General features: G+C 32.3%; 1 protein-coding gene across 5 annotated transcripts in view; it reads right to left on the reverse strand.

Annotated features, from left to right (window-relative positions):
* Positions 1–27,725, reverse strand: part of Cad89D (cadherin 89D) — a 46,614-nt gene that overhangs the window by 12,203 nt on the left and 6,686 nt on the right. For all 5 annotated transcript variants that reach the window (XM_089695091.1, XM_089695090.1, XM_089695088.1 and 2 more), the window contains exons 2-6: positions 25,244–25,377; positions 11,003–11,102; positions 6,112–6,298; positions 2,023–2,131; positions 1,396–1,598 (exon numbers count right to left, since the gene is read on the reverse strand). In XM_089695091.1, the coding sequence (XP_089551217.1) occupies positions 1,396–1,598; positions 2,023–2,131; positions 6,112–6,298; positions 11,003–11,102; positions 25,244–25,295 (651 nt within the window). In that variant the 5' untranslated portion in view covers positions 25,296–25,377. The remainder of the gene's footprint in view (positions 1–1,395; positions 1,599–2,022; positions 2,132–6,111; positions 6,299–11,002; positions 11,103–25,243; positions 25,378–27,725) is intronic.

A 27,725-nucleotide genomic window follows, 5' to 3' on the forward strand; every position in this document is an offset into this window, starting at 1 on the left:
TAAAGTTCACATTTTGTGATGCTACTTTCCCTTTAATTATGCCCCATAGTAACTCTATTGGGTTGAGTTCTGGATGGTATGGTGGAAGGCGCAATACACTATGTCCATGATCTTTGAGGATTGCATCAAGTAAAAATTGTGTATAGTTTGGCTTATTTTTTTTAATAATGTGATAACTCTGATTATTAATTAGTAATTTGATTTTTGAAAAAAAAAATGCCGATTTTAGTCAAAATTTATATTTTTATAACAAGATCCTTACCATCCAAATTTCCACCTTGGTGAGAAAAATTGACATTTCTAATGAAAATGAACAAAAAATTAAATGATTTTATTAAATGCTGTAAAATAGTCTATAATTCTTCCATTTACTGTATCACAAAATTCTTCATAGATTTTTAGATATTCGTACTACACCAATTAAATCACCCTGTATTTATAAACAATTGCAAAATATGACACATACATAGGCCGGGAGATACTGACACAAAATTTCGGGTCATTTGTAACAGAATGGCGGTTCTACAGAGGTCTTATTACGCAATGACTAAAAAAAAATGATGGTCAGAACGCTGGTACCGGCGGACTAGTCGCGTGGGCGTTAGTCGAACTCGTCGGATAAATAGCGAAAGTCAAACGATTTGTAACACAAAAATTTTAGAATTTACCGATAGCCCATAAAAAAGATGTAGGCGGTAGTGCGGTTTGGAATCGGAATCGGAATTGGAATTTGGAAGCGGTTTGGAATCGTCCGAAAAGTATGGCATGGCGATTTTAGTAAATGGCTGCACGACGATGGTTACCTGTGCAAAAGTTAGCCCGGTACAAATGGTTGAATTGTTTTTTTTAAATCAACGCATTCACGTCGGTATGGCGGACTGTAAGTCACATCGTAAAAGTATGGCATGACACTACCGCCTACATCTTTTTTAAGGGCTATCGGTAAATTCTAAAATTTTTGTGTTACAAATCGTTGGACTTTCGCTATTTATCCGACGAGTGTGACTAACGCCCACGCGACTAGTCCGCCGGTACCAGCGTTCTGACCATCATTTTTTTTTGTCATTGCGTACTAAGACCCCTCAGGACCGCCATCCTGTTACAAATGACCCGAAATTTTGTGTCAGTATCTCCCGGCCTAACATGTGCAATGTGTAAATGTGTTGACGTTCCAGCTCTTCTTAATGGGCCTATATTACTGGATGACTGAAATTATGCGATTTTATTTTTTCATGCTATGCTCATTGTTATTGTTGTGCCGTAACATAAAGTGGCCTTTTCTTTGAATGGGAAAATCTTACAACATTAAATGGAACGAAATAAACTATCTGTACTGTCAACAAAATTTTCATCAAATCAGCTACACCAAAAAACAGGTCAATGAATTATCCTTACAGAAGCTGTAATAGTGAGCAAGAACTCCCTATCCCCACTATCATAGTCCAAGGTCTTCTTCAGCATCAGGCCAGGCTTGTGGGAGGTCTCCAGAGCAAACCGGTTCCCTTCATCACCAGACACGATGGTGTACTGGATATCGGAGTTGGGTGTGTTCGGCTTGTCCCGGTCGAATGCCCGGATACCCCGGTATATGATTAGACCTGAGAACATTTTAGGGTAGATTAATAACCTAAATATAATGTATGCTTGTTATGTTTAAATACTTTTTATTAATTGAATAAACAATGCTACTAATTTATTAGGTAATTGTATTTAACTAATATTATAAACGTGAGTTTGTGAAGATGGATGGATGTATTTGCTTGTTGCTCTTTCACGCGAAAACCACTCAACGGATTTGGTTATAATTGATATTGATGAGCTTAGGTATCATAATAAGACATATACGCGCGGTACAGCTATAATAAATCTCTAGTTTCGTGAACAAAAATTTTTATTAATCAAGAGATTTAAGGGCAAGGACCTAAAAAATAAGTAATGTCAAAATAATCAAGAAAATTGATCAAAAACCTTTAGGAAAGATTAACAACGTTTAGATATAAATCGTCTTTATAATATTCCTACCTGGTGGAGTAAGCTCATCCACGCTGACCCTGTAGGGCGCGTCTATGAAGGTGGGCACATTATCATTGATGTCCTCGATGTACACCGTCACAGACAAATACGCAGATATCTGAAATATTTTCATTAATTAAAACACGCTAATTTTGTTCTCAGTTAAAATATGAATTCAAATGAAAACTCTTTATTGTAGACTATTATAGATAGGAAATAAAAAACAAATACATTGTAATTTTAATTTTCTTGCATCTTCTACTTCCTTTGGTGATTTAGACCGGACTCTCAGTGGAGTTTCGTTTGCAAAAATAGCGGACCTAAATCTGACTTCTGATATATATTGTATAGATCCCAGACATCCTATAGACAGATGTTGCCAACCAGTTTTGTGGTCCCCCTCTCCCCACAACGGTAATTAAATATGGCATACAAAGAAAAAAATAAAACTTTCCAAAACATGCCGTAAGGGGTATCAAATGAAAGAACTTATTGAGTAGATCACGAATATATAGCATACTATAACATTTCTTACTCATTCTCTAAGATTTTTTAGAAAATTTACGAAAATGCTCCATTTTTGAGTTAACTTTAAACCACTATAGATTGAAAACTCATGAATATATTTTTTAAATTATTATTTTAAATAATTAACAATAGTCCATTGTTTACGATTCAATAGTTCGTACAGTGAAATAGTTGCATGGGGGAGTGGGGGGAGCATTCAAAGATGGCGAGTATATTTTCAAGTTTATGCCAGAAATAAAGGCTTAGAATAATTATCTCTGCACTGTCGTTGTGTTTGACAGAATGAAAAATATGGCAGAACAGTCTTGAATCAGCCTCTGTGTGATTTCAAATCGGTAACTTCAGTGAAAGTTGCGCCTTGCAATTTAAAACATTTTGTGGGGTCATCAAATCCACCACATATATTACGAACTATTGAATCATAAACAATCGACTATTGTTAATTATTTAAAATAATAATTTAAAAAATATATTCATGAGTTTTCAATCTATAGTGGTTTAAAGTTAACTCAAAAATGGAGCATTTTCGTAAATTTTCTAAAAAATCTTAGAGAAAGTGTAAGAAATGTTATAGTATGCTATATATTCGTGATCTACTCAATAAGCTCTTTCATTTGATACCCCACACGGCATGTTTTGGAAATTTTTATTCTTTTCTTTGTATGCCATATTTAATTACCGGGGTGGGGGGAGGGGGACCACAAAACTGGTTGGCAACATCTGTCTATAGGATGTCTGGGATCTATACAATATATATCAGAAGTCAGATTTAGGTCCGCTATTTTTGCAAACGAACATCTCCTTGGAGCCTGCTCTAATTGGCATGATTGTCTAATCCAATTACCTATTTGTCTATAATAAATAATAGGTTAATGGACGTTAAAAATATAATTTTAGAACTCATTTTCCTACTTCTATTCCTATTTACATATACTTAATGGATTCAAATCCATGTCACCTATTTGATTCAAAATATTATTAGCTTTGTATTATCTATATTTAGCTCCGCTTTGACCACAATACTCAATATTAAACAAACTTCCCATACAAAAGTTTGCTACAATTTACGAGAGTATTACACATTTGACCCCAACAACCTTTAAAACAATTTACTATGGAAAGTTTAATAGTAGTCTGACATTTAGAGAGTGGTTTTTATAGGCTTCAACTTCCATTATGGCGATTGTGAGGAAAATAGCAACGTGTCCTGTGTAAACTCTATTTATAGAGACAAATCTGTTTCCCACAAGAATATCGGAAATAGAATTGGTTATTTTTATCCCTTCTGAGTTTCATTTTTAATGGGATGAGGGAGAGTGATATTATCGTTCCTAGACATATATTAGGCATGTTATGTTTTATCGCTTCATATTATATTACTTTAGTTTCTTAATAAGTCTAAATCACCTTATTGTAATAATTCTGTTATGAAAGTTTACTTATGAAAATATTGATGGAAAATGTTTTTTGGTATTTAATATAAACAAGTAAAAAAGGTCAATCTTTGGCTGAAATGTACGTAATAACATACGTAATACCTAACATAATATTTGCAATAAGTTCAGTCTTGTTGAACAACGAATTCAGTTTCTAAATGTAGAAAAGAACTCTACAAAATTTTAAACAAATTTAGTACAAAATCAGTAACCGTACATTTACAAACCCCAAGCCACAAACCTCGACCGCATTGCCGCAAAAATCCCATTCTATTCAGCTCAGTTATTTATCGACACATGTTAGAGCAATGTACAAACATTATTAGCATATTGTCAAATAGTATGCGAGCACCAAACGCAATTATGCAAATCTTGGAGTACAGACGTAAACAATATACGCACAGCACAGCCATAGAAATGTCTAGAAGTGAAACAAAATTATGAAGGAGTTGTCTGTCTGCTTTATTCCATTTTTCTGCCGCAATATAGGCACAGACTAATAATAATATACTACGTATACAAATATAGGTATACATCGGGGATTTTGCTACTCCAACGAGTCTAAAAAAGTAGTCAAACATTAAATCTAAGCTTTCTGGGATCTGGATAAACAGCGAGTAAGCTATAGGGTTATTTGTATAGTTGCTGTTATTATGTAAGAGTAATCCATACTAATATCACCTAATATTATAAATGCGAAAGTAACTCTGTCTGTCTGTCTGTTACTCAATCACGCCTAAACTACTGAACCAATTTTCATGAAATTTGGTATGGAGATATTTTGATACCCGAGAAAGGACACAGGCTACTTTTTATCCCGGGAAAATGACGCAATCCCGGAAATCCCACGGGAACGGGAACTATGCGGGTTTTTCTTTGACTGCCGAAGCCGCGGGCGGAAACCTAGTAATATATAAAACAAAATATATAAGCTTTTATACAATATGGAAAATATATTTTTCGACTCGATTCTTGAAATAAATTGATTTGCTATAATTATTGCAAACATTTCCATTTTGTGGAATTATATAATAATATGTACATATATTTCCTAGGAATTGTATGTACTTTAATAAGTTGCCTGTAACATATCCATTCAATATAATTCCGTGTATGTACTCTTAGCAGGTTCATTGACTCTATCAAAAACACATCTGATTTTACGATTCGCGTAAAAGTGAAAATGTTTTTACCCCTGTTGCGTTTATTGCCTACTTACAATTATTGTTTCCTTATTTATAACCTTATCCTATCCCGGCTTTGTCTGGGTTGATATAAATATAAATTACTAGCGGTCCGCCCCGGCTTCGCCCGTGGTACTAATTTACGTTTTCTCTACATAAAAACCATCCTCGTACTTCAAGGAATATAATAAAAAAAGAATTATCGAAATCGGTTCAGCCGTTCTCGAGTTATGCGCTTACCAACACATTTTGCGATTCATTTTTATATATAAAGATTAGTATAAACATGAGTTTCATGAGTACAATGTCAAATTATTTTCAAATATAAATTTTTGTCTCTGAATGGTAGCTCACGCACTCACCAATTTAATATTAAAACATTAAGTTAAAACGTTCATTACCATTACGCGAAAAAATAATGTTTTCTATGTTTATTTTCCGTCTCAAAGTTAGTACCTATCAAACAATATCACTTCCCTCTTCCCTATTTGTTGTCAATAGCAGAAAGGTACCTCTATTCATAACATAGATAAGCGGTTAAGTTTAAAAACTTGCATCAATATCTATCTGAACTACGCTTTCCGAACGTGTGGTATATTACAATTTTTCTGTATTTTGACGATTCAAAAGCGCTTAAACGAAGTCTAGTTGAATAAATATATGTTTGAGTTTGAGTTTAGATCACTCTTTATTCATCTTGACCGTTTCTTGGTACAGTGGTTGACGCTTGTGCGTAGAACCGAGGGGTCCTTGGTTCGACTCCCGGTGGAGACGACGAAAAAAAATGTCTCGGTCAGGCAGGCCACAGGACACAGAAGGCTGATCACCTACCCTAAATAAAATCGATCAGTGAAACAGATGTATGAATATCGAATAATGCATCTGCCCCTTACCCCACGGGACACGTCACACGGGACTTCACTTTTATTCATCTTAACAAAAAAAATTACCAGATCATCCCCCTCATCAAAGTCACAGCCCAGTCGGAACTTAACCACGTTCTGTGGGGTGTCGCTGTCCACCAGCTGGTCCACGCTCTGTGCGAGCACCACGGCCACGTGGGTTCTGTTCACGTCACGGTATGTGAACAGGTGCGCGTCCTCCTCCCGGTCTACTGGCTGGAGGAGCAGGTTCTTTCTGGAATTCGATAGAAATAGATTTAACTGATGGTGGAAAAGGATTGAAAAGTAGATGGTAGTAAATAATGTAGGTGTTCATTTACAACTGGTGTTAACGAGTGATATTCCTTTTTTTAGGATTTTTTTAAATCAACTTTCCTCATGTAAGGAGAAACATAAAAGGGTATAAAATATACAAAACAAAAAAAAAATATTTATTTAGACCTTGATTTAGACAATAGGTACAGATAATGATATTATTTACATGAAGTTACAGTGTACATACAACCGCATATTACATATTGTTTATGTATAGTAGTCTATACACACTACAGAAACAATTTTACAATTTTGGGTTCACTTAAAAAAATTAAATAGATAGGGACCTACCTAAGCTACCTAGTAAGCATAATCCTATCTAGAATGATTTACAAAATCATTAATTATTAAATAATAATAAAAATATATTTAAGATATTTTGGTTTTGAACACCAATGTTGTAAGGAAATTGTATTTTTATAAAAAAAACTTATAGCATCATTTCATAATAATAGCTTTTAAATTTTTACGAATTAGCTTTGTTGGTAAAAGCGCCATCTATCACATTAATTCTCAACTTCTAGCATTTTAGTATAACTTTAAGACAAAACATTTTCATAAATTACCACTAGATGACGCTAATTTGAAAGATGTTTAATCACTATTAATTGATAAAAGTTTATCACTACATAGTATAAAACAAAGTCGCTTTCCCTGTCCCTATGTCCCTATGTCCCTATGTCCCTTTGTACGCTTAAATCTTTGAAACTACGCAACGGATTTTGATGCGGTTTTTTTTAATAGATAGAGTGATTCAAGAGGAAGGTTTATATGTATAATAAGATCCATTAAGTAGTGGAGAAGTACTGTTATTTTTGAGGTTTCTAATGTGATGTCGTAAAAAATTACATTTAGTCCGCTTACATTGCAAACGCAGGCTGAACCCTACGAGTTTTATCAAAATAATGTACTAAGTATTATACACATTGAAAAGGTCTACAGAAAAGTCCGCGATGGTATATGTCTATGTCTTATGGATAACCCACAATAACTTTTTTTTGTCATTTACTTTTTACGACAAATAATGGCTAATTTTCGAAGCGATTTTAACCAATACAGCATTAATCCTTAACCAATTAAATACCATGGATACATTGTTCATTTAATATTGATCTATATGGCCCTTTACACCGTATGATTTAAGTGAATATTTTCGAAGATATTACAGATTTAAAAATTGCAGGACGTAGCGTTTGCGGCCGCCCGGCTATGTATTTTATACGTGCGATGCCGGAGGCCGGAGCGGGCCGCTATATTTTTATACCTATACAACGTTCACAATTTTTCTGTAGTGTATATTTTAGTATCAGCATTGCACCCGTGCGAAGCCGGGGCGGGTCGCTAGTTCATTTATAAAACAAAAAATAAGAATTTTTCATTAAATGATCACTCAAAAATCTTATAATGAATAGCTTAATTATTCTCTCAAACAAGAATACTGAAAGGAATGTAGGTGCATTCAATAAACTTGTCTCTAATTGGGTGTACCCAATATCAGCATGCAAATAAAGTAATTAGACCGAATCGATATAAATCTAGAACATTACCCGGGTTTGTTAGACAAGTTTAAACAACCTTGTAATATGGCTGGCCCTATAATATTAAAATGTCCGCCAATCTCAAAAGGGAATGAGGTACTATGTACTACCACAGACTGTACTACTTAAAAATTAATAATAAAGAAGTGTTTGTATGTTTATAATTGCACTTATGTTGATAATAATAAATTACATTATAAACTTGTTGTATGTATGTACCTCACTATTGAGGTACACACAACAAGTTTGTGCCTATGCACATCAGAACTAAATTTTGGTAATTTATTTTGCAATTTTTTAATATTACGATAATTAATAGAATTATCTGTAATTTATACTTTACCTTTGAATTTTGAAAGTTATTAATATTCCCTAAAATATACGTAACTGGTGGGTAACATTCTAAGCACATCTATTTTTAAGCTTCCACTTCCGGTAGTTTCATATTTCAAAAAATGTGCAATAAATTAACAATTTCCTCAAAAACCAAAAATATTTCACGCTGTCGAGTTTTGAAATCTATAAAACACAAAAAAAACATCACATACATAACTTCCTTTCTTAGTTCGCAAAAAAACAAACAAAACAATGAAGTTATAACAATTTTATTAGTAATTAGACCATAATATTATCCAATTGCGGTAACACACGTAATGTTACAATGCGTTACTTTCAGCGCGAAATGTTCTCTATTAAAATATGTCTGTGAATGTTAACACGTTGTAAACGAGCGGGCGAAACGCTAGCGAACGAGCGGTTCAACCGCACGTTTCTCAGTTATGTACTCATTATCCATATTATACGGTCTTAATTGAAAACTAAACAGAAGAAAAAGGCAGCTGCAATTAAAAAAGATTTTGTTTTTCAAAAGCATATGTTAAAATATAGTAAAAAGTGAAAATGAAGTGTTTTAGGCACATCATAATGAAATATTAAATTATTTCAATAGTATAAAAACACATTTTTAAGTTTATTTTTTCCTAAGTTTTGTAAGCACTAAATCTATTTCATATAAGGATTGAAAGGCCTATTTCTTATATTTTAGTTCATCTAATAAGGTCTTTAAACCGCCCGTTTACGCACAGTAGCTGCCTTTTACACTTTTACTATCACTCTTGTGTAATATTGACGTTGGAACTGACCATCTTGTCCCCAATATGAAAGGTTTGTCTGTATGTCTATGGGTTAAGCACTTTTGCTTGCGGTCAGAGCTTTGATGGGTCAACTAATCGATGTCAAGTGTTACAAAGGTGGAAACTATTTTTGAATAGAAAAAATTCGATCATTAGGCGGGATTCGAACCCGCGTCTTTCGTCAACGCCTTCATCGCATTTGAATTTTGAATGCTATAAAACTAAAATATTTTACGATGTAAAATAAACATATTCTCTGTGTGTGTTTTTTTTTTCTTATCAAAAATATATTTTGATAAATGCATAACACAAGGAGAAAATAAAATATTACGTCATTTATAAATAAGTAATGAACTAGATAATATTCATACATGATTATAAATTATAATATTTATTAGAGAAACGGAAATTCAGAATAATTTCCGTATTTATTTTTATTTTTAGCCATAATTATTGTTATATTATGTCATTAAACTGAGGAATGAATTAATGAATTCTTTATATTGAACTATCTTACCGCCTGCGGCTTCGCCCGCTTTGTCTAAAACCTAATAAATTATATACCTACTGCCTTCCTCTTGAATCACTCTATCTATTAAAAAACAGTTCAAACCAACTGTATAAAAAAGAAAGTTATGGTTTCAAAGTGTAGGTACATAATAATATGTAGTACCTATAGTAAAAATATTTTTAGGGACCTACCTAAGCTTATTAAATGTTAGATATTTTGTATTAATTGTGAAATAACGATAACCGAATTTACATAAATATTATGTGCATTTTTTCTTTCATCAAAATCTATCAAGTCATCAAAATAAGTTAATATTTTTGAGATATTTTCCTCAATTATTGCGTTACGACCAAAAAAAAATAAATATTATGTGCATTTTTTCTTTCATCAAAATCTATCAAGTCATCAAATAAGTTAATATTTTTGAGATATTTTCCTCAATTATTGCGTTACGACCAAAAAAAAAACTCATAAGTCTTTCAACAAAATTAGGTGTTAAGTGATTGAATTATTGAGTGAAATATGGTTTCATTGTAAAACTAGTTACAGATAATTGACTTATATAATTTTAAAAATTGCGAACGATATAAAATAATATTTCTAAAGACTCGTTTACTTTTTTATATTTGTTACTTTTGTCTGATTTTGAAAGCTCCGTGTATATAATATCAGTAAGACATTAATAATTTGCAGGGAGATACTTTAGTTTAAAATTACACGTAAGCATATTTTGAAATAAAACTTCTTTAGGCGCGTTGAGAGTAAAATTTCAAGGTCGCGTCATGGAAATACCGTCACGTCACGATTTATGTATCTTTGAATTGGCACATACGTTTTTTTAAGACCAAGCAAAGCGGCGGGCGGAAAGCTAGTTATATTTTAATTTATACTGACATGATAAATACGAGTTACGTTATAAAATTAATGAATTATTCCACGTGTCACGTTATGATATAATTATGATTTATTTTCATTTTACATTACATGAAGTATCGTTCCGTAAATGTTTGGTTTTTGAACGAAAACCGCACGAATCGCGTGAGCTGTTTCTATTGAATAAACATTTGCTAACATTTTATGTTTTTGAACGAATCGATAGAAAAAAATATTTAATTCAGTATCTTGTCTACATTGATTATGTATGGTCATGCGAAGTGCATTGAAATCATGATCGATATTTATAATGAAATATCTAATGATTTATATTTTAAATTATAGGTATTCTGCTCACAGAAAAAGATTCTGAATATTACATATTATGGTGAAATTTGTTTTTACTATAGCTCAAATGAAAACGATCCCAACGCGTTGTGACAATCACATGAAGACCACATAGAATGATGAAAAGGCATAACATGTTTTGAAAATTAATATAACATTTACCCTGACCGTAACCTTGACCACGACCACGAGTATGAAAATGATTATATGTAACTACATACCTTGGATGTACTTCAACTTGTAATACTTCATCCCCAACGTTTAGATTTTCAGGTATCCTCACGAACTTCAAATATTCTCCCACGGGATAAAAGTTGCAACCTGCAAAAGAAACCAAACATTAATTAAAGAATATGATGTTTGCTAAAGATGATGTTATTTGTTCCTTCTTCAAAAATTCTTTTACGCCTTAAAATTAAGGTTAAATTTAAAATTTGAATCACAAAAAAATGTTTTTCAAAGAAATTGTAAATCATAGCTTGTACGCATACACTTGTATTATTAGTAACTTATAGCCAGTATCGAAATTAGGAAATGTTAAAATAACGTCCAACCATAATTATACGCTATCATTCCAAATCGCATGTCAATCTTGAAAGTGATGGATCACTCCCACTTATCAAATAAGTTAAAAGCCTCTATTGATTTAAAAGGAATGTGTAAAACAATAGTAATGATATAGATACGTTTTGTTGGGAAACCGATTGTCCCACCGACCTATAGCCATTCTCTTGTCAGGCAAAAAATGTATTAACTGAGCAAGTGGTACGTGTGAATGTTTTAATGGCAGTATTGGGATTTGGAGGTCTCTAGATCTATTAGGAGGGTAGACGAGCTGGTTTTAAGATGAAGGTAATATTATAATTAATGTTTCAGCTTCAAAGGCAATAAACATGATGTCAGTCTTTTAAATTAAACTGAGCTTTAGCGTTTTTGGATGATGCAGTGTATGTTAATTATGAGACACGGGAATATGTTGAAAGACCTCATTAATACATTGAAGAAACAAATGTCGTGACGAAACAAAATCTGAAAATAAAACGCCTCCATCGTGACATAAACCACATTATATTATGTCCGATTATTTTTCATGATTAAATAACGTTTTTTGATGCGTATATATCTACTTGAATAGGTGGCGTAGGTGGTTTACGGATCTTACGTGCAAGCGCGTTTGCCCACTATCGAATAAAAATCAATATTATAATGAAGTTACCAAATAAAGGCATAAATAACATTTAACTTAGCTTTCTTTCGAACTGAATACATTTAAATGCATCTTCACAAAGTATAATATCTGATAAAAATCACTAAAACCTAATTAGGTAAAATAATCCCAATACAATTGTATTGGGATTGTTTATTTTAAAGAAAAAATTACGTCATGCAATAAAAAATAACAAGTTGTTATTTATTGATTGTCTTTTCACTTTCAATATCTGTGGTTTAGGTGCAGCTAATAAAAAGCAAAGTAAAACATAATCTTTAATGTTTATTCAACAATTGTTATTAAGGCTGACGCGGTTGGTTGAACGCTTCTCTTTTTGCTTTCAACGAAATTCGCGGCTAGATGAACCGTAACAACCTTAATAAGCCTTGTAATTACTGCTCATTGGTTATTAAAATAAGGGGAAACAGAATTGGCAATGTTTGCTTTTTGCTGAACATCACATCGCATTGCGAAATTTTGAAAATAATCATTCCTGGACAGAAGAATGTACATACCTATTATAAAAAATTCCCGCCTCGGTTATTAGGACTGCTGCTTGATGAATGTTTGCTTTTGTTTATAAATCATCTTCCTTCTTTATACTATTCGCTGTTATCAACTCTATATTTTACATTACTTCTACATCATAGTTTTCAGTGCATTTACTGTTGTCTGTACGTTCCTTGCAAATATGCAATAACTTCAGCCATGTGCACTGTAGCATCAAGAAGCCCATCGATTTCATCGTAAATCACCATTGCAAAACATTCCCTTACCCAATGCGTATTCAAATTGATGCTATCATTATGGTTTTGTCTAAACTCGTCACGGACATTATTTTGCGCAAATGTTGCGCATTGGCCATACTTTTGAACGACGATTTTTTAATTCGAAAATTTCCTCATGGTGTTCATTTTTTTTTCGATCAAAGTAAGTAGGAAAAAATGCAAACTTGGTCTGTTTCTTTGACTGTCACAAAAACTTCCGAATTTCTCAAGTTAAAGGTAGAAGTGGAAGTAATATTGCAAATTAAGAACTTAATGACTGTCAGTTCATTGCTTAAAGGTATTGGAATAAGAAGAAATCGTTTTGCATCATCAGTTTATTGTTATTTGTTACTGTTATGATAAATTTCTACCCCAGTATCAGATAAAGGTCACCCATATTTCTAAATAACTAGTCTTCAAACATTTGAATAATTTAATAGTATTCTATGGTGGTCATAGAAACGGAACTGCAGATGCTATCTCTTCGCTTAACAAATTACCTTCACCATAACGTGTTAACAATAGACTTTAAGCAAATGATTATTCGAAGATCTTGATAGCTATTGTATTTCTGTTTATCGCATCTTTCCCAAGCTTCACCTTATAGTTTCCTTTGTTTGATATTTTCTAGCATATCATTTTTACATAACAATTTATGGTGATGCTGGGTCTTCACTGTGATGGCTCAGTTGATTCCCATCTGAAGATTTTTTTCATCAATATGGAAATATTAGGCATTGTCTGTATTAGTACCTAATAAAATCTTTAGTATCATTCCCGTGAGGTCTTCATTGAAATATACATCTTATTATATCTCAAAAAGAATAAGGAATTTCTTTTAAATTGTTTATTTTTTATGTTTATCATATTTTCCAAACTGGCATTCTATAAAATGGTCTGTTTTAACAAAATAATGTTTTATCTCCGGGCATCGATTTTATAGGAAAAGTATTAACTATCGCGTCTCAGTCAGGTGTTATCTAAATTACCTAGCTCTCGACAATCTCGGTTCAGATAACAGTAACCACCGTTAGAAGGGCTAGCACTATCATTAGGGTTATTGACGTTTTTCATACTCAATAAGCAGTTTTTCTCCGATTATAGTAATAGTCAAGGAAAGTTCTTAAAGCACGCTCGACTGCTTGAATGAACGAACCTTTTTGATAAAATGACTACGGTACAAACTAATCATTACAAATATCTTGTTTATTGTAAATTACATTTTTTTGATAACAATTTTGTAAGCTTATTAATATTACAGATGTATTTCCGAAATTACTTTGTTTGCCCTATGATTTGGCTCTATGGATTGATTCAAAATCAAGCTATCAACAATTTGTAACCACGCTCACAGCCACACTGCACACAACTAAATGACTTCACTATAAAGACATCATGAACCATAAGGTAATCACTAAAATGCGGCGTGAAAACCTACACTGCATTCCTAACCTCAGGATTTAAATTACAGGAACCAAATGCTCAAGACACAAGGCCTACATTATGCAACTAGACTGCGCACGCGCAGGGAAAGCGGTGGAAAGTTAGCATTTACATATCGAGATAACTGATTCTATAATTTGTGCTTGTGACGTATTATGTAATTTGATTGCAGCTATTAATTACTATTAATCTACGTGGATATGAGTTTTGAATATTCATATGAATGTGTTTACAAAACGTGGTCGTGTTATGGTTTTTATCAGATTGTATTCGATTTAAGTTTCTCCTGGTGACCCAAAGTTACAACAGTGTATAATAATGTAGTAATATTTTCATGTCGTTTATAGTTACTAAGATTAAGATACATGATATTCTTAGAACTATACGGTAACTAAATCATAAATGTTCTAATAAAATTACAAGAAAAATTTCCACACAATTATCTTTGTATAGGCGGATCGACATCACTAAGTAAATATATTATACTCAAAACATTGGCAACTGCTATGAATAGCAATGCTAATGCGACTCTGATAATATGGTATCACTGTAATTTAAATGTTCGATGATAAGTTCAATATTATCAAACATAATTTTCTCACGTCGCGTTATAAATTAAAATTGCTTCAAACAGACAGTGTTTGTAGTGAAATCCATCACTTAACTAGAAACCACGAGATCACTGTAAGCAATTTATCCAACGGTTAAGTTAATCTAATAACTTAACTCTGTGCACACTTATAACCTAGTTGAGGCTTCACATGAGACTTTTTATGACAAAGAACACGACACGATTTTCAAAGCGTAGCTGCTATTGTTATGTGGACGGAAATAATAAAGAAATTATTTGATACACTAGGATAATTTTATATAGATTGATAATTTATTTATTTATTTATTTATTTATTTATTTAACATAATATTAATTCTTATGATATAATTTACATTGATGCAATCATAAACTCATTCAAGTTTTTCTGTGCCACAAACCTTTAAATACATAAAATATAGAAATATAATAAGATTGGACGTTAACGAATGACTTGGTAACTGGTAAGCATGCATTCGAATCGTAAAGCTTAGTCATTATTTATTTGTAAGTTGGTCAGCATCACGTACGTTTCATTGACTAAATTCTACAGATAACAGACATATCCTCATCTCACCGCATGTATACTTATTTAATAATAAGAATCACTTCATATTTAGTCAGCCAAGACCCTACTAGAACTGATATAGTTGACAATAAAACTCATGTTTCAAACAAATCTGCCAATTTACATCTGCCATCATCAAACCTTACACAAATCTCTTATTTTGATAATATCATTGACCTTACGAAAGGTCAAGATAAACCAAAAATGGATTCTACGCTGCAAGTGTGAGCATACTCTTACAATACCGGTTTGCGGCCTACCGCGTGCCATTTCATTTAATTTCACTCGCATTGAACATCTTTACTTATAAGCCCATCACCTTATTCGGTTACGTAACCCCGTATGTATCAAATCTCACTTTTACTACATCGGGAGATTTTTGCTTGGAAATTATAATATTGACGGTTGTAGCGTGTGAACGGACTTCGATTATAATTTAACATTTATTATTTCTGACTCAAGTGTTTAAGATTTTAAAGTTAGTAGAGCTAATTGTTAAATACCTTTTAGATGTGTTATAGACTGATTAGCTGTCCTTTATTGTGTTAAAAATTACTTAATTTGACGGGAAATATACATAAATTAATGAAAAATGATGTAAGTAAAATAAGAGCAGTAATCTCTTACTGCATAATTCCATACATCCAAATGATCTTAGGCGGAAAAATTACATCGGCATTTAAAAAAGCGAAACACATGATAAAAGTCCAAACACTAAAGTCAAAGTTCTCACAAATGATATAACAGTCGAATGACGGCACAGACCCGCAGCCGGACGAAACGAAAGTAAAAATTATCTCAAAGGTTCAACATTTCGCGTTTTACATAACTCCATTTGTATCACATTCCCGGCATTGTTCTCCTTTCCGCTAATTTCCGGTGGCCCAGTACGAATATGATTTAATTCATTGCATAATTAACCGCAGACGTTATAATGTTACATCCGTTTCGAAACATTCCGCGTTGACAATGCAATTCTTGCTCAAAATGTAAATTAAAATTCATAGATAATTGCCATGAAATATGAATCAGACTTTTGAAAGGAGTCTTGATAAATTGCTAGTTTTAAAACTCTGAAGTAACTGTTCTTGCGACCTGGCTTCAATGTCTCAACAGGTTTAAGATTAATCCGCAAAATATTTCCAAAATTAATTAGGATTAAAGTCGGACTGCATTCTTTATCAAATCAGAAATGAAATTTATGCATTCTCGTTCATTTAAACGAAAATAAAGGTAAAGAAAAAAGTTCAATAATCCCAATAAGTAATCCAGGATTCTAACCATGTCAAACTGTCCTTAAATTAGAATTTTGGCAACGGACATTTATGCAACACAAAATATGATGTGATATTATCTCTCACAATCGATGCAATTCGAATTTCCTAATCAAAAGGTCAATAGAGCCAGCAACCTCACTCATAATTCTTTGCATCGGAAAGTAAATTATAGGATTTCCGACTTTACATGTTTATTCAAATCAGTTACATGTATTTTGTGTTCCGTACATGAACGCAATGCCGTTTCAAAGAAGTCTTATGAAAATATAGTATGTGCATATTTATTTGTACCGCTATTAGACCAGTTTTGACACATCCTTATAGTTCAGTAAAGTAATTATTTACCGCCATGTCCTCTATACCGTTAGGGGATTTAAATTTTAGAATAGTCTGCCATAAAATAGCTAAATTATAAATGAATTCATTGATAAGAGCCATAACGGAGACATCGATTAAAATTAAAATAGCGATGGACTTGATGACATAAACAACAATGAAAGACGAATTTAAATAATTTGCAACATAAATGCTAATAAGGCCACTAGGTTGCTACCAGGCATTAAATTCATCATAGTTGACTAAGATGTGTGTACAAAGTAATATGATTTACATATTTAGATAATATCCTAAACAGTTTATTAAATTTTAGGTACTATTAATAGTTGGGTAATGAGGGATGATATAGCTAATTAAATGATTATCCAGTCATAGAACATATTATATCAAGTCAAAAATGCCATATTTTCATACATTGTTGATAATTTTAACTGACAGAACTATACATAACACTACCAGAAGTTGTGGAACCGTCTATAAACGTTTTAGGAGTCACAATATAAATCTAAATCGACTCATCAACTGCACCACACTTCCACATGATTTCCTATCTCCATACATCATGTGCAACTCAGGCCAATATCATAAATGATCGAAGCCTTCATCTACCGCTAGGGTCGACGAACTTGGCAAAAACATAGGAAGCATGAGCAGTTGCCACGTGTGAACGTGTTTCTTGTATATCCGAGAAATTGCGAATACCGAGCGCGTTCCGCATCACTCCGGAATGCGTTTTATAAATCGCTTTTGATAAAGTCACTCGCGCGCAGGTAAAGGGCCTAGGGTAACCCTAGACAGGTTGGCCAATGAAACTTTCGTTAAGGGAAAAGGAATAGATTGCTTTAATTTACTATTTATTTATTATATTTATTTCATGGAACATGGGATAAATCTCTTCCTAGCTAGCAAAATCCTGTATGAAGAAAAATAATTTTCTACTTAGAACATGTTTAAATAAGAACAGGAGATACATTTTGTTAAACTGATTTGAATTAAATCACGTGAACATAAAACTTATAGGTAATATGAATGCCTGATCATTTTTAAATTATGCATAGTTATTATAAAAGACTAAAAAGTTAATATAACAAAGTAGCTGTTATCACAAAAAAGTCAATAAAATAGCCATTCAGGCGTGCATTGATGTACATAAATAAATAATTAAAAGCTTGTATTTCTACTTAAAATGCTCTACACCGCGTTAATTATGTTAAAACAATTTTCCTTACTTAATGTGTAAAAGGATTTTACATGTTACGTCTCGAATATAAATGCATGGCTTTTCCTGAATATTTATTATTTTTTATCTAATATTGTTTCTATTTAATAGCTCTATCATTAACAGCTTCTATATGACATTTTTGCATGTAAATGTCTACCTGAAATCTAAATAACTGTTTTTCTAGAGTGCTTTTAGAAATTTACATGATACTAAAACTGTTTCTAAAAGTTGCCTGTCTTTCTGCTTGACTATTTATTTGTCTGTTAATCTGTACAATCGTCTACATTCTACATAATTATCATTCTTGTTCTCACTACTTATAATATATTTATGCATTCAACTAGACTTCCTTAGGAAGCGCTTTTAAACCGTCACATTACATCACGATACCAGTTCAAGTTTATAACAGCCGACAAGAAAGTTTTGTTGCTCTTTTATAATCAGATAAAATACAGTTACTACAGTTTTGTTTTATTCATAAAAATATGAAGACAACAATCATCTTAACAAAATTTATTATATAGAAACAAAGAACCTGACTGAAAATTTTCCTTTCTGGCGCCTTTTTTTAAATTTTATCTAGCTATGACACGCGGTTTTACATGCAGTTAAACATCCATACATACACTCGGAAAACATAACCCTCCTTCAGTCGCAGTCGAGTAAAAACTGTCCAACTGTCAACATTCCATACATTTACCGTTCAAAATATTGATATTCATTTATGCTTCAGTCGAATTTTGAACTAAAACAAAAATTAACATATTGTAGAATAAAAAATATATTTTTAGCTAATTAACTATCTTTTTTAAAGTGTGCAATTTTATGCGGGTATTAGCTGATTATTAAGTCAGTCGCGATTAATATTTAAAATCTCTTTAGAAGTTATTATTATCTAAATAATACATATTAATGTGTGCGTGTGTAAACATTATGCATATTGAATATGCAATCAGTTTTCAAGAAATAAAAAGTGTAAAAAATATAAAAAACCTGATACATATATAAAAAATAAAAAGTCTGTTATACTTTCTGCGAATTTAAATAAATTGAAAAATTGACAATCATATTGAAAATATCATACCTAATGACCCACAAGAAGCTTCATATTTTACAAAATGATTAGTAAGTAGGCCACTAATATCTTTGAAATCGTCCAAACGAATTGAAACACAAAAGAGGCATAAATCTAATAATGAAAGTGTCATACCCCACAAAGCTGTAATTATTTTCCGGACGTGTTTCCACAGACAAACAAAGAAATTGCAATACAATGTATGAGAAAAATGCCTTTGGAACATCTCACGATCGACTTTTGGCCACTCTTTTAAGCCAATATCTATCTTATTTGCATCTATTTAAGGTCCAATTTAAAACAACAAAATAATAGATCTTGAATTTTATTCATAAAATAAATTTTGAACTTTATATCGTTGCAGTAAAGTCGATTTGCGTATGGCTTGTTATAAGTAGAGCTTTTATTGAAAACAAATTAAGCCTTATTACAATTACGTAAGGTGGCAAATGTTAAACTATTTGTGTTAAATGACACGCGGTTTCTTCGATTAATTATATGGCTTAGAAATCTATGGAGTGAAATTGTTTAGTTCATTATTTGCACGGATTAGTGGTTTGGTGTGTACCGTCAACGTAGTAATTGTGTATCAATCATCGTGCTATTGTTATTATTTATTTGTTTAGTTTTGTGTTTCTCCTTTGAGATTTTAGATTAAAAGGCGGTTTTGCTGCTGCTATAACAGGGGAGGGAAATTTTGGAAAACGCATGCTTGCGATATTTTGAAATAAAAGCCGCGGGGGAAGAGCTACTTATAAGTTAAAAATGGGCATTTTCAACTTATTTCTTAGTGAATACTGAGTTAGTAAGATGAATATATTAGATTCCAATCCACGTCGATAGCTTTCCCGTAGCAAATTTGTTTTAATGTTTCTGTTTTAAGAAGACATGAACTTCACTTAAAAACACTGCCCAATACTTTGTAAGCAGACAAGATATAATCTTCGATATTAAGGTTACATAACAAGAATTACACAATGATTATTGATAATTTTGATAACTTATAAGTATTAGTGATAAAATCCAGTTTGTCAGGAAATGGCAATCAGAACATAATACCTACATCATCCTCAAAACAACTGTACACTTAAGTAGAAACCAACATATATCCTGCGTTTATTCAATCGATTGCTTCATTATTGCAAATACTATTATTATTAAATTAAATTGTTATTCGAATGCTAATAGTTACGGCTTGTTACTTTCATTAAGATAAATATGAAATAATTATGATATTAGAATCATGACTTATAACAAATTAAAAAAAAACAAAAACTACATAACGCACGACTGCATTCTTTGAACCTCTTCGAATGTCATAATATTATTACCTACATAATAGTTACATCATTCATTAACCCAAATTAGGCAGTAAAGGTCAAGCCTGTAAGCTTAATTGTAATACAATTCCTAACTTCAGGCTGACACTTAAAAAAAATAAAAAAATAAAATAACATTTATTTGCCAAAAACATGGTACAGAGAGGTGTGAAGAGATAATTGTTCAGCATGTTTCGCTTTGTATAAAGCATGCAAATATATGCGTAAAACAGATAGGTACTAGATCTAATACACTACACATGCATATTATACAATCGATTTAGCAATTATCATTTAAGGTCAAAAAATTCTTTTAGGCTATAAAAACAATTAATAATCAGCCATTTCTTTAACTTATTTTTAAACACATTCAATGTATGGTTTCTTATGCATTTAGGAACATGGTTAAAAATTTTAATAAGCATAATAGGTCCACTTTTAGAGAAAAGCGCAGTTTTACAACGAGGCATAATTAGTTTGTCAGGATCTCGAGAGGGAACAATACTCACGTCAGCCGCTTTTGTGAAATATTGGGGGTGTTTTTTAACAAAGACACAACACTCCAGTATGTACATAGAGGTCAGTGTCAGAATATTTAATTTTCGGAATAGTGGGCGACAGCTTTCTAGCGGCCCAACCCCGCAAATAGCTCTTATACATTTTTTTTGTGCCAAGAATGCTCTATTCATACTTGTTGAATTGCCCCATAATATAAGTCCGTATCTTAGTATAGATGACACATAGCCATGGTATGCGGTAAGAGCAATTTTTTCTGAACTTATGGTCCTTAAACGGCGTAAGGCGAACACAAATTTGTTTATACGCGAACAGAGATGATTAATATGTGATTTCCAATTACAATTGCTGTCCAATATAATGCCTAAAAATTTTATTTCATCAACTTCTTCCAATATAATGTCTTTATAAATTAAATTAATGTCACATTTTCTTTGTTTGTAATTATGGAACTGCATTACTTTCGTCTTTGCTAAGTTAGCCGTCAAGTTGTTTATTTCTAACCAGTCAATTATTCTATTCAATGTCAATTTTAAATTATGATTACATGTCAAATCCGAAGTTACATTAGGTATAGTCACAGAAATGTCATCAGCATAAAGGGTACATTTGTAGTTAGTTACGTTTGGTAAGTCGTTAATATAGAGTAAGAAGAGAAGCGGTCCAAGCACGCTTCCCTGAGGTACACCTGAACTGTTGAGTCTGGAGGTTGATCGTATAGTTTTTACTTCTGGACCAGCACCACTACATGCAATCTCGACACATTGCATACGATTGATGAGATAGGATTTTATCCAATTTAATGAGGGACCTCTTATTCCATACATATCACACTTATTTAGAAGGATACTATGGTTAACACAATCAAATGCTCTACTCATATCAAAAAATATGACCGTTGCGCTAGTACCACTATCAATATTTTCTAGAACGCTCTGTATATTCTTCTTATTCAAAAATATATCAAATAGAAAAATACAATATTGTACGGCCCATCCCGAGGTTTAAATTAAAGACCCAACCAATGATCTTCAACCTATACAACTATGTATTATGTAAGTACCGATGCATTAATCTAATCATATATTAAAATGTCGTTAATAACTGCAAGCCTCTTAGAGAACGTAATAAAACTAATCTTGCAATAAAATCTAGCGTACAGTTAACGATATTTAAAGGTACAGTAAAACGGCACATAAAATGGTAATAACACGTTTGTGCGAGGCATTACGGCTAATTAATGAATTTCACTGCGACAGATGGATGTAGGCTGCACGTTGTCATTACGATTGAGATCTGTTTCGCTCTACAAAGTGGTGCCGTGAGATATGGCGGAATGGGGACGAACACACGGTTTATATCATTTAATTTAAATTAAAAATAAATCAGATTTCATGTTTCTGATGATTACATGATTGCTGAATATTAGGAACAGCGTCGGGGCTAGGATGCATCCTTGTGGGACGCCAAAAAATAATTAAGTTGCTATAATTGTTAATATTATATCAAAGTCTAATTTTGAAGATAAAAACGTAATTATAGACATTATACACAAGTACAAAATACTTTCGTACCGGTCTACGTTTATGTTCAAAATTTGGGACCAACAAAAAAAAATGTAAGTATACCTTTGCTGCAATCGTTACGTAAGATATTTTTTCCCCTTATTTTTTCTGTTTTATTTGTTCTAAATAATATGGATCGCGACGACGTTCATTGATGTTAATATTATCAGAGCGTCTATCAGTCATTACTCACATTCTCAAGCCATGTGATGCTATCACGGCTCCCCATAACAGTACCCTTACAATGTCACGCTACACCACAATTACCTCATAAAATCTCTAAACAAAGCATCTCAGATTATCACAAAACAAATCATTTTTCTTCAAATAAGTTCCGCTATGGAGAAAGTTGGAAAGCCGTGAACTTTTGACCATAATTAGAGTATTTACAGAATTGCTGGCATAATATGATCTTGTGTTATGCAGTATGTTAATTTCGAGTGTTTTGGCTACGTTTAATGTCACGAAATTAACTTAATGTGATAATAAGTTTTTCAAGAGATTGCAGTTCTTAATATTTACTGACTTCTGCTAGCGGTGTCGCTACCTTGTTTTGTATTACACACGTGGATTATGCCACTTTATTATCATCTCTCGACTTTCCTTTAAAATAATTTGGTAGAAAAAAAATTATTCATAGTTAACTAATAACATTATCAATTAAATATATTAAATTAATATAATTAATTCGAATGCGAATAATAAAGATAAAATTGTAATCGATGTTAATTCCTTACAACTTGTAAATGTATTTAGAAGTACTTTTATTTTATTTTACAATGCAATTACCATTAATATAACATTTCTTACTATTTCACGGGTTCTTAGCTCGTGAAAAATTAAACAATTGTTTTGATAAATAATATAAATGACTTGATAATAAAAGTAATACTTAATTATGTTTTTTACAATAATTGCAACAATTACAATGAAATAAATTATAAAGCTCTGAATGGATACAATATAAATGTTTATTTTCTTTAAAGAAAGTGTGAAAGTAATGTGAACTTGAGGTTAAGTGAGACCAAATTCAACTTAATGATATCAGTAAGCGCCTTGCGTGACTTATGTTCAGTTAAAGAAAGAAAGAAAGAAAGAAAGAAAAACATTTATTTGACAACACAGCGTGACACATCAAAAAGTAGACAATAAAGAAAAGAATACATACAAATAACACAAAAAATTCAACACGAAAAAAATAAAAAATATTAAAACAAATTGTGCCCGCAGTACCGCCAAAAAGGACCTAGTTCAGCTTGTGCCAGGCATGAGCCTAGCGCTGGTTTTCAACTAGAACCTAGTTTCGACTCACGGATGTGAAGCGACGCAATAATAATAATTAATTAAAAATAATGTGATAAACATACATACATACATATATATCATCATACATATATACATTACATACATATAATATATCATATCGTGAAAAAACGTACCCACATAAATATCCAAATAAAAAGTTCTATAAAATAAATAGACTTAAGATAGGATTGACCCATACCAATAGATAAAAAAAAACAAAAACGAAAAAATAAGCATTGGACATTAATCTAACCTTCGCTGTTCATCGATTAAGTAGTTCTTAAGATGTTTTTTGAATATATTAATGTTTAACAATAACCTAATCGGTGGCGGCAAGTCATTCCATATTTTCGATGCTGCATAGCGGAAGCTGCCTCTAAAAGTGGAAGTACTATGTTGAGGAATGATATTAAGTGGCTGAGCACAGCTTCTGCATGCAACATCTCGACTGCTCGTTGTCCAGCTGAGCTTTTCGTACAGATATATAGGCATACGGGTCTTGGCAATTCCGAACATGAGACAGGCCAGATGTAGTTGGCGTCTTGCTTGAAGCTTAAGAACACCCTGCTTATTTAGGAAAGGTGTGACATGTCTACGTGGTGGTATAGTGTAGCAGTACCGTGCACACGCATTCTGTACTCTTTGTATCAGCCGATCTGTTCTGGCCAGGAGACGTGGACCATAAACAGTATCAGCGTAATTAAGTTTTGAAAGAACTAGAGACTCCACCAGACGTACTCGAAGATCCTCAGACAAGTATGGACGCACTCTATATAAGGTTCTCAAAGTTAAAAAAAAGAAAAAAAAAAAGTTAAGTGCTGTACAAAAAGTAATGTTAATGGATAAGTTATGTACATACGTTTTTGACATAGAATAAAATATCATATTATCCGTGTAAGAATACAGATGAATAAAAGTACAATGTCTGATAATTTTCATCAAGAAAATTTTTATAATTTAATTCAAAAATTATCAATTTTCAAGGAAAACCGTACTTTTAACCGTATTTACTTACATTTTTTAAGAATTATAATTATTCATTATGTATTATTCTAATTTACCTTATATATATTAACTAATACAATAAACGTGAAATATTATGAGGATTTTTTTTTGTTCCTCTTTCAAGGGAAAACCACTGAACCGATTTTGATGATAGTTGGAATTTATGTAGCTTACATACCAGAATAACACACGAGCAAGTTATTTCGACTGTGAAAATGAATATCTAGTAATTAATAATATAACTACATATTATTATAATACTTACATTGAATAACTCCAAGTGTGCCCAAAAGCACAGTCAGTGTGATGGCGCGCATGATCACTCTCTTTTGCACAGTCGGTTAAACACAGCACTTACACATATGTACACATATAACTTTCATTTTTCCCGGATCAAATCTGTGGACAATAATAATACAATTTAATTAAATATTATTTCTTTTAAGGAACCTAGTTGTTGCAAATTCTGTTCTATGCTATTCAGCAAGTTAGTGAAATTTTATTAAGACGATACACAAAAAAAAATCCACTGCTTGGCGGGCGGAGTCTAATAGCTCGCTATCGCGAACGCGGGTGTGCGCGAAGTCATTCTTGCATACTCGCCGCGCTGCCGCTGGCCGACTCGGGACAAACATGTATGGAGTCGTCATACAGTTATAATATTGTTATACATATATTTAATTGTTGATTTATTGGTTTTATTTTCTTTAAATTATCTTCTTTTTAACAACTACTTAGACATTATTAATAATTATTAATTATTATTATTTCGTAATGTTTACTTTATTACAAAATAATACAGGTTATAAATAATCTTTAAAATAACAAAAAATATTGTTACTCTGAAAAAATGAAATGGTACCTAATTACGCGGACTACTGAATTGATTTAGATAGAATTTGATGCTGACGTAGATATTACATCATGCCCAGAAATGAAAGGTACTATTTCTGAAAGAAGTTATAAACCCTAATTCTTCTCAGTCAAAGTCAAGAGTGGAAGATATCGCTAATACAGTAAAACTGATGCGAAACTTTGGATGTTAATTTGTATATTTTTTGTTAGTTGTTACTTAATCACGTCAAGACTACATTACCAATTTTGATAAAATATAGCTAATTGCCTGGATTTACACATAGGATACTTTTTATCCGAACTGAACACTTCTGTGGGATAAAACAGGATTCACGATATGTATAACCTAATTCCACGCGGGCAAAGCCGCGGTCGGAATGATATTTTTTTAAATAAAAAAATTGTTTAAAAAAAACACAAAATATATTGACGCATGTATTTATTTTTTGCACTCTATTATAATTGTAATTATTCATTACAAATAATCAAAATAAAATAGCCAGAACAAAGTTAGGCCCTGGTAGGATAGGTAGGCAGGTACAGCAATGTGAGACGAACACTGGCTTATTTATACCAATAATAATGTATTATAAACATTAAATTAAGTTTACTTTCTAACAACAAAAATACATAATATTAGCTAATGTGAAAACGAATCAACCAATCATCCCACAACAATGAAATGTGCACACAAATATTCATCCAAATCGGTTCATGTGATTAGGAGGAGTGACTGCAGCGCCATCCTCCGGGCCCAATTGTGTTTCCAGATCACCCAGGAACTCAATTTAATATACTTACACAAAATTTTTCGAAATGAAAACTCACATTACTATGTAAATATGAATATAAACCTGTTTTAGTACTAAGCAATTTCCCGCACAGGTGTAGTAAGTATAAATGAAATAAATATCAACATCAAATTCTTTATACAACATACTTATCTACAAGAAATTCTTGTTTTTTCGTATTTTTTTAAAATATAATACTACTCCAACGAGCTCCTGTTCCATAATTCCATATAACGTCCACCATACTTCCACTAAGTTCACCATGATTTTTTATTTCTTTGCACTTTGTTGCTTTTTGCTAAAAATGGAATCATGCGATAAAACCAGTAGAGCGTTGATAACATACATTTTTGACTGAATAAAGGTACTTACGAAGGAGTGGGTTCACATTGTGAACAATCAGTGGGTTTATTTTCCTTCTGGATTCCGGATTTCTGAAAAGATTATTTATGCTATAAATGAAAAAATCTTACACATTCGTTATGTACTTAAAACAGGGGTACATATCAAACATCGTCTATAATACAATTATCATCAAATTTAAAATAAAACCAACTTACTTCATTAATTTGTTCCAATTGTAAGCATTCTTTTTCCTCCAACCTTTATGTTTCTTCTTCTTATTTTCTTTATTGTCCCCATTTGTCTCATTTTGTCTTATCGTGTTGTCACCCTTTTTTACGATTGCGCAAGCGACACAAGTTCCCCGTGTGACGGCCGTAGCGGGAATGACTCGTGCAGCGATCGGGGTAGGAAGGTACAGCCCCCCTAGTCAAGTGGCTTTCTGTTAGCGAGGCGTTCAATAGAATAGACTACGAATGTATGAGATTGACGTAAGCTGTAGATAACGTATCTACAGCTTACGTCAATCTCATACATTCGTAGTCTATTCTATTGAACGCTACGCTAACAGAAAGCCACTTGACTAGGGGGGCAGGGCGGCTCTCGCTATATTGGCTGGTCAGGCGCTAATTTCAAGAATTTCTTGTTTATTTCAAAACCATCGCATATTTCAAAATTCTAACACGGTAGACGTATAGGTTGTATATTTTATAGTTAATATCCAAAAGGTCGTAACTTTACGTTTGTTATTTTGAAGAT

Source organism: Colias philodice, chromosome 5, assembly GCF_061535455.1.
Source record: "Colias philodice isolate Cphi_HAF_F1 chromosome 5, ilColPhil1 Martin Lab GWU primary, whole genome shotgun sequence".
Taxonomy (NCBI): domain Eukaryota; kingdom Metazoa; phylum Arthropoda; class Insecta; order Lepidoptera; family Pieridae; genus Colias; species Colias philodice.